Below are 13,556 nucleotides of genomic sequence, written 5' to 3'. Positions count from 1 at the left end.
AAGTCACACAAAAGACTGAGAATTTAATGCTGTAGAGGAACAGAGGAGAGCAACACACAACTTAAACACAAAGTTACATCCATTACTGGTTAGCAGACCCTTTTCTCAGTAGACACTGCCAGTGTATTTTCCCATCAGATGCTGTTGAAATGACTTGATTCGTGAATCTGGGCAGCAGGCTGTGCTCACTTAGGTCACCTAATTGCAACTTCATAAAAATAAGTTCTTCTTTAGTCTCTGTCAGAAGTCAGTACAGTCACCTGAAGGGAGAAGTACACAGAACTCTTGCATTACAGCAGCAGTACGCCTGGTGTTTCAGTAGTGTAATTTAAGATTGATGCCTACCTATGCTAGTTGTTTTCCTTTCTAAAAAGCACTGCTCCAGATGAGACTTGTCCATGCAGATGTGGTTCTGCACTGCGGGCTGATGAGACATTTCAGCTTTTAATTCTCTGTACAGTAGACTGTCATCTGACACAGCTCATAAGAGCACATGCCATACTGCTGAGCAAAGTGACTTGAGAAGTGCCTGCTTTCTTACCAAGTCTGTGTTTCCCAGAATTGCATCTCCTTGGACAAAGAAAGTCTAAAGGCTGTTGCTTAGTGTTGCAGATCACCACACTGCAGTGGAAATACAGCTACAAGACAAGAATATTCAGATTATGTTTAGGGAAGTCTTATTTGGCATTCCATGTGCACTGTCCCCAAAGAATATGAAGGTTGTGGGAAAGTGGGGGTTTGCCTGTTCTCCCAGGCAACTAGCAATAAGACAAGGGGAAAATGGCCTCAAGTTGTGCCAGGAGTGGTTCAGGTTGGATATTAGGAAATTTTTTTTTCACTGAAAGAGTGGTTAAGCATTGGAACAGGCTCCCCAGGGAAGTGGTGGAGTCACTATACCTGGGAGGGTTCAAAAAACGAGTAGACGTGGCACTCCACAGTTCGGTTTAGTGGGCAGGATGGTATTGAGTCAGAGGTTGGACTTGAGGAGCTTAGAGGTCTTTTCCAATCTAAATGATTCTATAATTCTGTTCTATGAACTGAACACTTAAGTGGCTGGTCTTTATTCACTCCTCTTAGAACGTTATGCCTTCAAGGAGATGGCCAATAGCCCCAGGCACACCTGGCCACCTAAGGGCTTATGTGGCATTGGCTGCAGGCACCACTCCAGGCTCACCTGTTGAGACTGCCAACAGCTCATAACAGAACACAGAGACATCTCACCTGCTCCTGTAACAGAGTTGAGTCCTGTACAAAGGTGAACATCCTCACTTCAAACCTCTTTAGGTGTTGAGGAAATTCTACTCTGAGGCTATAATTAACTTCATGGAAGACAGTTCTGTAGGAGTCTTTGTTGTTTTCACACCTTTTTGGGAAAGCGAAAGAAAGTGTGCTTAATCTAAACCTTCAACTAGATCTTTAAACACAGCAAGGAGGTGAAATACAGGGGACTTTCCTTCTGTTTGCCTTGACCCATAGGGGAATGGATAGAGCCTCCCCAGCTCATGATTGCTATTTTTGGCCACAGTCAGGGGTATTTCTCGTTCTTTCTTTCCAGCTGAAATCTGTTAGCTAGAAGCACTTCTGGCCACTCCCATGACCTGCTGCCACCAGAAGGCACAGCCACTGTGCTGACACCAACACAGGCCCCATGGCCTAGCAGCCCCTGCCCATCAGGGCAGAACAATGCATCCAAGCTGACTTCTATCCTCTTCCCCTTTCCTCCCGCCTGAAGTACAGGACTTTGTACTGAACAGTTACCAAATAGAGGAGGGAAGCCCTCCTTACCCATTTATAAGGATGGGCCACTGTGGAAGGCTGTCCTGGCTTTGGGAGTTTGTAGCCCAACAGTCATCCAGGTTGAGGTCCAGTCTTGCATCTTTAGGCTGGAGCAGTTCAACTTCAAAATACAGTGCCTCTCTCAGGTATTTTACCACAGGATATTCTGATTCCTGGTAGGGTTCTGAATAGGATTTCTCTAAAAAAGAGCATTGATAGAGTTTTGTTTTTGCAGAGGAAATATTCAGAAACTTTCTGCTTCACTCTTCTTTTCATCACCATTTACTCTGGCACAGTAATACAAAATTTGGGACAACAAATGGAAATAGAATGAAGAAAAGTAAAATCCAATGAAAGCAAAAATCTCAACTGTTTTCCTTGGCATTGAGGATCCATAATTGAGACACTCCTGCCACAAAAATCCATTAGATTAAGACACTAATTCAAAACTATCTCAATAAAAGGTACTGAGAAAGGAAAAACAGTAAAAAAATTCAAAGTCACTCCAGTCAGGGTGAACATTTGGTTAAGGCTTCAGTCAGCCCTTTCTGCTATTACAGGTATTATTTTACAGCAGTATTGCATGTAGCTTCTTTCTCTGGTACAGGTTGCAACTACTTTGGTCAGTGCTAAGCCACCTTAGCAACACTTAGGAAATGATAGGAGAGAAAAGCTGACATCACAGCTACTATACAAAACTCATATCATGCCCAGACCAAGCAGGAAAAATCATACATGCCTCAGTGATGCTAAGTCTGTTCCACTATAGTTATTTGGCCATTTATCTGCATTCTGGAATGGAAAACCTCTGTTAGAGGCTTCAAAAAAGTTTTCACCTGATCCTTTAAGATGTTCAAAATGGTCCCAGGCAACCTGTTCTAGATGGCCCTGCTTGAGCAGAGTGGATAGATAAGATCACCTTCAGGTGCCTTCCAACTTCAGCCATTCAGTGATTTTATATAGTCTAATCGTAAATGTTACCTTTGAAGAGCTTCAGTGAAAGAGCGAGAGAGCTGAACCCTGGCTTAACATCAGGCAGTGGGTTTTTCTTAGATTCGTATCGGACATCAACAGCCTGCTTGACTGCATACGAGCAGACAAATTTCAGCCTGAGAGAAGAGGTTTAACATTAGATTTTTACAACCAAAATAACACACACAACCTTCTTCTAGGGAATGACACTTACCGGTATACTGGTGTATCATTGCCAGGTCTGAAATAGAGTATCTCATTCTCATATATCATAGTTGTGCTGTTGAACTGAAAAGATGCACATCATTACAAACAGGACAATCCCATTAGAGTTTACTTTGTTTGACACAATATCTACATCCCTTCACTTAACTGGCAGATTGCACTGAGCAGAGAACACTTAGAAATAGCCAACAGCCTTATGTTTACTGAACTAAAGTTGACCATAGCAGACAGATATGCCATAGTCAAGAAGAAAGATTATTAGCTTGAATATGACGTAACACCCCAGAAGGGGAGTACATAAGGCCTGAAAAAAGGATCAGCTGTTGCTGTTTACTGAATCAGTGTATAGAACAAGCTGCAACACTGCAGAAACAAGCTGCTTTTATGATGACCTGAATTTGAGTGTGTTCTGATCTTATGTTATTTTGTCTGTTTTCTATGTATACAGTACATAGGTGTAGCAACAGTGCCCACACTAGTCTTTGTCCATACAGTCATTAGCAACACCTAAACAGCTTCTGCAAGGCATATGAGTGTATCTCAATAGCATAAACTTGAATGCAAGTCCCCTACTAAACAACTCAGAGGCATCAAACTGAAGGCTAGTTTCAGAAAGCACCTCTGATCTTGAAAAACTTTTTTCTTTTTTTCAAATAAGAACTTCCGCCCAACTGAATTTAGTATCTTTGGAGAGAGAGCATAGATGTACTACTTAACAAAAAGTCAGCTGTGGCTTTCTCACAGCTTTTGCTCAAGTCTGAACCTCTTTCCATTCTAGCAATAACCCCATTCCAGTGCAGAGTAAACTTCATGTGACTAAACCCTTACCTTTCTAATTGTTCCACAAGTGTTCACACTGAACTTGAAGGTTGCAGTCTTCTCTGTCACTAGACTGGGTTTGCACTGTCTGTCTCTCAAGACAAGCAGACTAATGTCCAAGTCTGCAATACCTACCATTTTTATTGCAGTAATAATCACAGTGCCATTGGGCAGGCATTCTGAAAGAAAAATCTACATTTTCACACAAATCAGGACCCAAACTCCTTTTGTAGTCTAACAACAAAGAGGTTCTTCACAGATTTTCTAGCAAGTTCTTTGGCATCTCACAAGGAACTCTTACCCTCTTTCAAAAGGGTTTTTCTAGCCAATATTCAGGACATTTAATACTGATGAGTAACTTTAGAATGACTAATTTATATGCTGACTCCCCCCATGCCCCACCAAAAACCCATCTCATTCAACTCTCAAAAGAGCCACAAAAACTCTATAAAAAAAGCTTCATGATGTTGGAGGTGAGGGGAAGTAAAGTTTCCCAACTTCTTCCCCTGCTCCCATACGAGGCAGGATAGTCACTACAATCTGTAATTTGACTTGCCTCGTCACATATTAATTGGTAGGAAATCTCAGAGCCAAATAGAGTGCCATACAAGTATAAGCCCTAGAAACATTTTAGACCATTTGACTTAGTTTTGCAACTCAAATAACATTAATAGCTAATCCCCAAAATGCTATTACGTATTAGCTCTGAAGGTGAAAATCTGCAGGAAACTGAGAAGTCCCTCCTATTAGCCAAGGTGATGCCATCCTTCAAGGTTAAGTAGAGTGAAGCTTTTATTCCAGAAGTATGAAAGCCCTAGAGATGACAATCACGGGTTAAACAAGAGAATAAAGACACACTGTTCAACTAAAGCATTCAAAAACTGAAAGGGCAGGTTGTCACAAGGCAAAGGCAATGGTGCTTGAGCAAAGACAAATTCTCAGGCTACATCTTTTTAATCCAGAAGCTCACATAGTGAGTTTTTTCAGTTGTTTTGCAATAGAATGCAATACAAACTCCATTGCATGTACAGTTGTCTTTAAAGGTGCTCAGCGTTAAAGTACATGCAGAACATGTTTTTTTTCTTGCCTATTTCTGCCAGCGTTAACCAAGGGAAATTAAAGTGTTCTTCCAAGGGCAGAAAATAATCCTCCATTATTCCTTTGAAGTTTATCTCAAGGGAAGTTTTATTTCACCTTCAAGGACATATTGTATCATGTTGATATCTCACAGTTAGAGCATGCCTTTCAATTGCCACATGCTGGAACCCTTACCTCATAGTTCACATGGGGAGAAAGGAAAGGGACAGAGATTGCCAAGTGAGTGCCATTGTCCCTCAGACTGTAGTTGTACTTCAGTGCTGCCTCTGGGGTCAGGTGCCAGTCTGAGATGAAGGGTAGCCAGTTTTGGTCCACATTCCCATGAGTGATAATGAGATGAAGGTTCCTCCCATCACAAAATCCTCTCACGCTGGGCAGTACTGTAAGAGGGCCAAGAATCAGCCAGCATGCTAGCTGTGATCACTTTATCACAGCTATTTGGGACTGACAGCTGAAATTAGCCCAGTTAACAGCAGAGTTCATAGCCAGGTTGGTACAGTTTTGCCCAAGTTCCACTAAGTTTACCTGCATCTCTCACAGCTGACACTGTTATGACTGGGACAGTGAAGGTCTCCCTTGATGGACGGGTAATGAATGCAAGTGTGACATTCAGGGTATATGCTCTCATGTTGTCTCTCACGTACTAGGAAAATCATATTGAGACATGAAAAGTCACCAAGTGGTATCATCATGTCTATACCATGATATGGCACAGTGTCTTAGTACACACCTCTTTCTTAATGCTTGGTGCATCAAGTGGGACTTGTATTATGTATGCTTTGCTTCCATTAGAATATCTGGTCCTGTATATTATATATCCATGCTGAACAGCTTGAGGTACAGCAACAGTTACTCCCTCAATGGTTAAGTTCATAAGCTCCACATCTGGGAGGAATGTTCCCACTGTCACATTCATTAACCTTGTACTCAGATTTGAATCTGAAAAGGAAAATAACATTAAGCCCTTAAGAATACCAAAACCTTAAGTAAATTCAATGTTCACCTACTTACTGTTGGTTATAGCAAGTTCTACTTGTTCAAACGGTGTTTCTATTTCCTGGATGATAGTATGTTTAGTTAGTCCCCCTTTGTTGTCTTCCCACTGGTGTTCCAAGAACAGGTTGATGGTGTATTTTGCCCCAAGCTGTCCATTGCTCACAGAAGTCTAGAATTTCAAACCAGCACCTTTTAGTATAGCATGATTTTACATAAAGTTATATTGGGGTGTCTCAAGGTCAGCTAAAGGCATAACTCCAAGCAATTGCTCTTCTCTGCTCAGGAATCATGAACTCTTGTATCCCTGTGAGTTTAGATTATCTCAGAATACTCAGAAGATTTCCATTGGAAAATTGCCTCCCACTCCCAAGTTTCAAAGCAGCAGGGGACTATTTCACAGTGAAAGGGCTTCTCCTGCAACTTCCTTGGAAGTTGTTACATTTGCCCAGAACTCAGTTCACTCCGAACAACTAGATTTAGATGTATAGTCTCAGCCCATCCTAATATCACACAGTCTGCTGGACAAATGGGTTGTTCCCATTCTCTTAAGTGGTCTGTGTAAAATACAGCAGAACCCATTGCATGATTTATACAGTCCAGTTAGGACTGTCTCCAAGGAGTATAACATCAGGACTAATAGGTGAAAGCTCTGTGTTAGCTTGAGGAAAGAGACAAATCAATAGTTCTCTGTAGGATTGTGTTCATTTGTGTTCGCAAGGAAAGAAATTTTTCATAAAGTGGTGCTTACAAAAGCTATCTTTGGTCAGGGCTTCTGGAGTTTTTAATAAACCCTTTGTTCTCCCTCATGCCCATCTTTCATTTGAAAGGAACGAGATGAATTATTCCTCCTCAAAAAACAAACAAACCCAGAAACAACAAAAAACCCCCCAAAAGCCAGAATGTTGCTTGCCCAGTACCTAATCGTAAGTCACTAACCTTATAATAGCCTCCTTCTGCACCTACTGGAATCTTCATCATAATTGCATTTAAGTCATTTGATAACACATATTTCCTGGAAGCCATTTCTTTAGCAGAGAGTTTGTGTAGATCCACACCAGCTTCCACAAGCACATCCTTAAAGCTAGTTGCTCCAGCAGAGAGTGGTGGAAAATACTTTGGAACAGTCCAGGTGATTGTTTTGTTAGTGTAGTCCCCACCATCTTAGGGACAAGATATGAAAGCTGTGAGCTCATTACTCTAATTTTAAGCCTTTCCCTGCACATTTCAGCATTGGAGAAGGGTACCACATTTCTTACCTACAGGACATGCCACAGTAGTGTCCACCATCAGGATCATCCATTGATGTTTATAAAATGTACTGGATCTCACCACAGAAAAGTTAATTCCCTGATCCTGTAGGAAGAGATCTGGTTGGACCTGCACAGCCTGGCAGCTTGCTGGGCCTGAAGGAGCATACCAACCTCAACCAGCTGAACTTGTGCAGCAGTGTGTGGTATTCGCAGCACAACCCTGGTGTCTGTGGTGTTGAGTCCATAACCTGCACTCCAAGCATCGCTCACAAGCAGAGCCTTTTTTTCTCCTGGTTGATGAAATACTATTTGCCATATCGAGGCTTCTTCTGCTTTTGCCTACCAGAGAAATTCATCAATAGTTTAAACATGATGTTTGAAGCAACAGATTTACTATATTGAATTATTTATTATATTGAACTGCCCAGCAATTTTGTTGCCTTTAAATACTTCTAGTAGGATACCCCTCCAGCTTTACCCCCACACACACACACCGAAGACTTCCCATGTGAAGAGCAACAGATTAATTGCACTGTAGCATTGCAAATACAGGGTCCAAGAAGAAAAAAGCCTCTCCACAGTTCTCTTCTGGGCCATGGGGTCTTAAAGACAGTTTTTGTTGCACAGTCTCTTACCTGGGGAAGACTTGATTTCTTCCTTGGAGACATGGTCTACAGCTGCCTATATTTCTAGCCTATACAAATATACTAAAACTACTTGGTACAGAAATTTTCCTCTTCCTACTTAAGTACTTTTTGAAAGGACATTTTGTATTGTATGGTTATAGAATAGAGGAATGGTTGTGCCAGAGGTAGCACTAGCTTTCACTAGGAAGAAAACCTGTAGTTTTACTTCTGGAAAGACCAGACTCCAGTCCTCAGGTGCATCTTGAATGAAGTCTTTTATAGGCTGTGGAACCTCCTTCCTGATAGAAACCTGAAGGAAAACAGCATCTGTAAGGGGTTTGCTGATAGCACTTGTTTCCTTGTCTTCAACACCCTACGAGTTGTTTTCAATAGAAACCACCACTTTCTAGATGGAGATGCCATCATGTTATATGTTATCTACAGTCTGCTTGATTTCAGTTTCTTTTTATTTTCTGCCTGTATTCTAATTTCTATTAGTTAAGACCAGGAGTTTTTTCTTGACTCCCATGTCCTCTTCCAAGAGGAGTCTATTTCCACCTCTGCGTTCCTCCCCAGCAAATTCAGCAGGCAAATTTCCTTCAGAAAGTACACATGGAGTTGTTGAGGCAATATTTAGTGAGTTCAATCCATTAGCTTAACCGTTTGCATACCATTTCACGACTTTATTAGCTATTAGGGCTCACAAGTAGGCTATACAAGCATAATATGAATGCATCACTAAACTCAAGCAGCATGCTGTGCAGTCACTAGTGATCTGTTCATGGTGGAGGAGTCTGAAGCTGATTAGATGCTAGGAATATGTATTGGAAAGAGAACCTACGAGAGCTCTTACAGTACTTACCACCTTACTTTTAGTACTTCCTCATAAGTACTTACCTCCATGTAGTTACGTTCACATACTAACTCTCTCAAACTCCATGGACCATAATGGCAACTTGCACTTTTCAGATGAGATGTAGCATTTTTCATATCAGGAGTACGAGATGCTTTGATTTGTATAGTTACTGTGAATACATCTTTCTGCATAGACAAGGGGAAGATTTGCTTGTTACACTGATTTTTTCCTAATTAGGCACCTCCTACCATCGTGACCTAAAAGTAAATTACAAAACTCACCCACCAGCCTCAGTAGAAAAGCATGACTCCATAGTGAAGCATTATCACTTTCAACTTAACTCCATAAGATATATACATATAGCTGTATAGATACACAGCAACAAAAATACTTTGGGCAGCACCTTTGTCCTTTTGCAAGGCCCAGAACTGGACAAAAAAACCCAACCAACCAACCAACCAACAACAACAACAATTAACCAAACCTAAACTATAGCTGATTTTATGACATAGTAGCAATGAGCCAGCAAAACAAAACAGCCTAATCTTGAGTTTTTACCCTGAACTGTCTCAGATGCTAAATAATATTAGTGCAGAGTGCAACACAGCTGCCAGACAGAACTCCCTATTCCAAGAAAAAACAGTTGCCCTTCAAGGGCACATGTGATATACTTCATGCGTTCATCTGTAGGCCATCCAAAAGTCAGTACCATGGAATATACTCAGATCTCTGGATAAATTTGAAGATAATTCAATAATTTTCTGCTAATAGATATTCAAGACATTATGACACTTCAATTAATGTCTATCAATAATTTGGTCATCTTTCACATAAAGGTCATTACAATAGCACCATGGTCCAAGTGTTTGTAACAGACTTACCTCTAAGTGAGAATGGCAGCTTGTTGCAGAAGCACGAAACTCAATGCTACTCCAATTGCTGTAAGTTACTGTATAGCCACACTGTGCTGCCATGGCCTCATCCAGCTCCCAGGCTATGCCAGACTGATCTATGGGCAATTAGTGAAGAGGTGTATTAACATGTATGACTTCTGCTCTGCAAACTCCTTGAGCAACCTACCCTTGCCCCAGGGTTCAGCTGAACCTGCTCTCATACAGTCCAGCTGCATATCCTGGGCTCAGAGAACTGCAAAAGAGAGCTGAGACAAAGTCTATAGAAAGAAAGAAAGGTAAAATCATAGAGATGCTAGGACAGGGAACACTTGAAGCTCAAGGACTGAAGATGGAAAAAATCCAAACAAACTGAAACCACCAACATGGAAAGATTAAATCCTAGAGGTGCAAACCCCACAGTGATCTCAGAACAGTCAGTTAGGTCATCAGTGTCAAAGCTGTCACGACTGACAGACTACAACCTAGCAATACCAGAAGGTGATTTGTGGCTGGCACAGGCCCATGTTTTTCTGCCTGCCTGGGCAGCAGAGTTTTCAGGAGACAATCTACCAGGACGATGAACAGCTTGGATTTTTTTAGTCTACCAAATTGTCTTTGTGGTTTTGAGCTTTTAATTGTTTTGTGTTTTAGTTGTTTTGGGATTTTTTTCTTCCAAAAATAGTTGCTTTATGCTTTTAAGATGTATATAATCCCAGCTGCGGTGTCTTTGTATATGAATCAAGGTGCCTGAACAAAGAAAATATTTCAAGTGTTTTTTGACAAAAGTTTAACATTCTAGAAAACCAGATGTTATGGATTATACATAGTTAGGCAGATAATTAGTATGGAGAACTAGTTCAAGGCCCCATTTACATTTTATACATATAATGTCTTAGAGCAGGTGTTTATAGCCTAAAAGTTATCTCACTGTGCCCTTTCAGGGCATTCTGTGGCACTTTTCACTCAAATGCATCACTTGCTGACTACTAAACCCATAGCTAAAGGGTCCAACTAATTTTTCTTAAATTTCATTAAGTATTTATTTGGCTCCACCAAGCTGTAAGCCAAGAAGGTGAAAAGCCACTAATGCAAAAGTCAGTAATGTAGTGCCAGCTTCAAATAGTGAATTTTCAGAATATTATGTGCTGTTATTGGAGAACTTCAGGAAGGAAATACACTGGCATTGATATGCCTAGAAACTACTGTGTGCATTTTAATTTGAGTCCAAAGACAGCAATACCAAGTCTACTCATGGTTAAGTTATCACACAACAAGTCTATAGGATAGGTTATACAGAAATCAAGGTATCATTCAGCTTTACTTAAAACAAGGTCCAATTTACTAAGTCCTATGGCATTAAAATAACCCAGGGAATTCTAGTATAGAAGGACCTCAGAGAACTTTAAACATTTCACCATGTGTAATTCCCTCTCCAAGTTCTTCTATATCAACTTACCAACAACAGAAAAAGATAAGTATTTGTCCTCAAAGTATTCTGCACTCAATGTTATCCGCAGAAGGTTCCCCAAGCATTCCAAACTCATGGGTCCTGCATTCAGTGCATAGAAAGGCTGGTATGGAGGGGATTGAAAATATGATACAAACAAATCTACTGCTTCCCAGATTGCTCTATAAAGTCAATGTTGTGACAGTCATACACCAGCATCTCTGGTTAGGAGGTGTTAGAGACTGTGTTTATACTGGCAATAATTCCAGGAGAAAAGCTAGCCCCAGAATTAGTATCCTAGTAATAACTGTGCCTGATCATCTGCCAATGCTACCTGCAACAGCCAGTCAGTCATGGAAACAGGATTTTGGAACAGGGTCAAAAAGGTACTAGATTGGCTGCCCCAATCTGAACACCTTAGATGAAATAAAACAGCATATGAAAGTCCCACACACTCCTGAAAAGAGAAAAATCCTAATCCCTAAACAAAAAAATCCTAATAAAAAAACCCAAACCACCAAACCCACAAACAAATCACAAAACAACTACAAAAAAAACCAACAAAACCCCCTCCGCCTCTACACACCTATTCACAAGACGAGCCACAAGTCAGTCTGTGTAGGAAGCAGCCACATCAGCTGTCCATCAGCCTACCCTGGACACTTGCCCAAGTACCAGAAGCCAGCTCCTCATACTGGGAAAGGACCACACAGGAGCAAAGAAGATAGCTTAAGAAGCTCCAGTCCCAAGCCATGACCACAGCACAAACCAGGCTACAGCTCTCAAACCTCTTAGAGGCAGGAAGCAAGTATTCAGTACTTGTTACCGGAGCCAGGAAAGGTAGAAACATTTGCTTAACATGGCAGTATATAAACCTAAAGAGTGTCCTCAAGCAGAACCCTGCACGTTTGGAACTTCTCAGGAAAACATGCAAGTAAAGCTGCCACGAGAGCTTCAGACTCTTTGGAAACACGCACATAAACATATATATCACCTATGCAAAAGCCTGGAAACTGATGCAAAATCAGTTTATAGCAGCTTTACCTGGTCTGTCTTGGGTCCATACTTCAGAGAAGAATATACCTATTAATAGCAATCTGTAAAAGAAGACAGGGATTAGCAGCAGCTTCAGCTGTGACAACAGCTTGCTAACATGTTTCTTGCTTAGAAAGTTCTAGTATGAATATTATACTAGTATGAAGTTTAGAGCAACAGCTTTAGACTCAGAAATTAGAAAAAGGGATTTTCATAGTCACGTCTAGAAAAGGTAAGTCCATTTATGTTTAGCAGCCATAGAGCTCTCACCTCTGCACCAGCCTCAGCTTCATTGTGTACATGCTCAGCATCTACTTGTGGTTCTTTTTCCTTTATAGTCCCACACAAACAAAAATCACCTTCATCAGCTTTGCATAGAAATCAAAACGCTTCTCAGTCTTGGTTTAAATCAAAAGGCTGCCACCTTTATACTGACGAAACTCCTTCTCAGCTGTTTACTCTCCTAATTATGAACCTCTAATTCACATCACCTGATTATTGGCTTTACTGATTAAATCTGCCCCTATTTTGGTCCCTAGGTCTCCCTATTTTTATGGTTGTCAGTTCCTAACTATCAGGTTTTCAGGGGATAGGATAATTGGTGCTGCTGTGGTAAATCATGAGGTAATCCACTGTTTTGGAGTTACTGTGCTACATCCTGTGTGGTGGGTTGACCCTGGCTGGGTGGCAGGTGTTCACTAAAGCCTCTCTGTCACTGCCCTTCTCAGCTGGACAGTGGAGGGAAAATATAAGGAAAGGCTCATGGGTTGAGACAAGGACAGGGAGAGATCACTCACCAATGGCTGCTGTGGGCAAAACAGACTTGACTTGAGGAAATTAGCCTAATTTATTCCCAATCAAATCAATGTAGGATAATGAAAAATAAAAACTAGATCTTAAAATCACCTTCCTCTCACCCCTCCCTTCTTCCTGGACTCAACTTCACTCCCAGTTTCTCTCTCTCCTCCCCATCAGCAGCACAGGAGTACAGGGAATGGGGGCTGTGGTTGATTCATCAGATGTTGTCTCTCTGCTCCTTCTTCCTTGGGGAGGACTCCTCACACTCTTCCCCTGCTCCAGTGTGGGGTCCCTTCCATAGGAGGCAGTCCTCCATGAACTTCTCCAACATGAGTCCTTCCCACGGGCAGCAATTCTTCACAAACTGCTCCAACGTGGGTCTCTTTCCACAGCATGCCGTCCTTCAGGCACAGACTGCTCCAGCATGGGATGCCTGCAGGGTCACAAGTCCCACCAGCAACCCTTCTCCAGCATGGGCTCCTTTCTCCACGGTCCACAGTTCCTGCCAGGAGCCTACTCCAGTGTGGGCTTCCTGTGAGGTCACTGCCTCCTTTGGGCATGAACCTGCCCCAGGCTGCAGGTGGATCTCTGTGACTTCCTTGACCTCCATAAGCTGCAGGGGCACAGCTGCCTCACCAAGGTCTGTACCACAGGCTGAAGGGGAATCTCTGCTCTGGTGCCTGGAGCACCTTCTGCCCCTCCTTCTGCACTGACCTTGGGATCTGCAGGGTTGTTGCTCTCACATATTCTCATTCCTCTCTTGTG

The 13,556-nt window shown here is 41.8% G+C and overlaps 1 protein-coding gene across 1 annotated transcript; it reads right to left on the bottom strand.

Moving 5' to 3' along the window:
- Nucleotides 1-204: 204 nt before the first annotated feature.
- Nucleotides 205-11,055, bottom strand: LOC113970898. The gene is made up of 20 exons (XM_027690317.1): nt 10,968-11,055; nt 9,500-9,627; nt 8,660-8,803; nt 7,989-8,072; nt 7,308-7,475; nt 7,143-7,239; nt 6,823-7,046; nt 5,902-6,055; nt 5,621-5,829; nt 5,416-5,533; nt 5,065-5,270; nt 4,489-4,606; nt 3,802-3,971; nt 2,963-3,036; nt 2,758-2,885; nt 1,786-1,975; nt 1,222-1,363; nt 542-638; nt 346-424; nt 205-260 (listed from the first exon to the last, which is right to left on the bottom strand). Exons 1-19 carry the CDS (start codon nt 11,053-11,055, stop codon nt 351-353), a joined length of 2,613 nt encoding a protein of 870 aa, XP_027546118.1. The 3' UTR covers nt 205-260; nt 346-350.
- Nucleotides 11,056-13,556: the final 2,501 nt, after the last annotated feature.

Source organism: Neopelma chrysocephalum, unplaced genomic scaffold, assembly GCF_003984885.1.
Source record: "Neopelma chrysocephalum unplaced genomic scaffold, ASM398488v2 Primary Assembly neopelma1_80b, whole genome shotgun sequence".
NCBI classification, from domain to species: domain Eukaryota; kingdom Metazoa; phylum Chordata; class Aves; order Passeriformes; family Pipridae; genus Neopelma; species Neopelma chrysocephalum.
Note: the sequence above shows the minus strand (reverse complement) of the source record. Positions and strands in the feature narration are given on the sequence as shown.

What these genes read in the sequence shown, in the direction of transcription:
- LOC113970898 (XM_027690317.1), bottom strand. Translation starts at nt 11,055, where the DNA reads ATGAGTTTGGAATGCTTGGGGAACCTTCTGCGGATAACATTGAGTGCA. An exon ending in GTGAACGTAACTACATGGAG is followed by an intron (nt 8,073 to 8,659) that starts GTAAGTACTTAT and finishes GTTTTCCTTCAG; the next exon opens with GTTTCTATCAGGAAGGAGGT. An exon ending in TTCACCTTCAGAGCTAATAC is followed by an intron (nt 3,972 to 4,488) that starts GTAATAGCATTT and finishes TTTTTCTTTCAG; the next exon opens with AATGCCTGCCCAATGGCACT.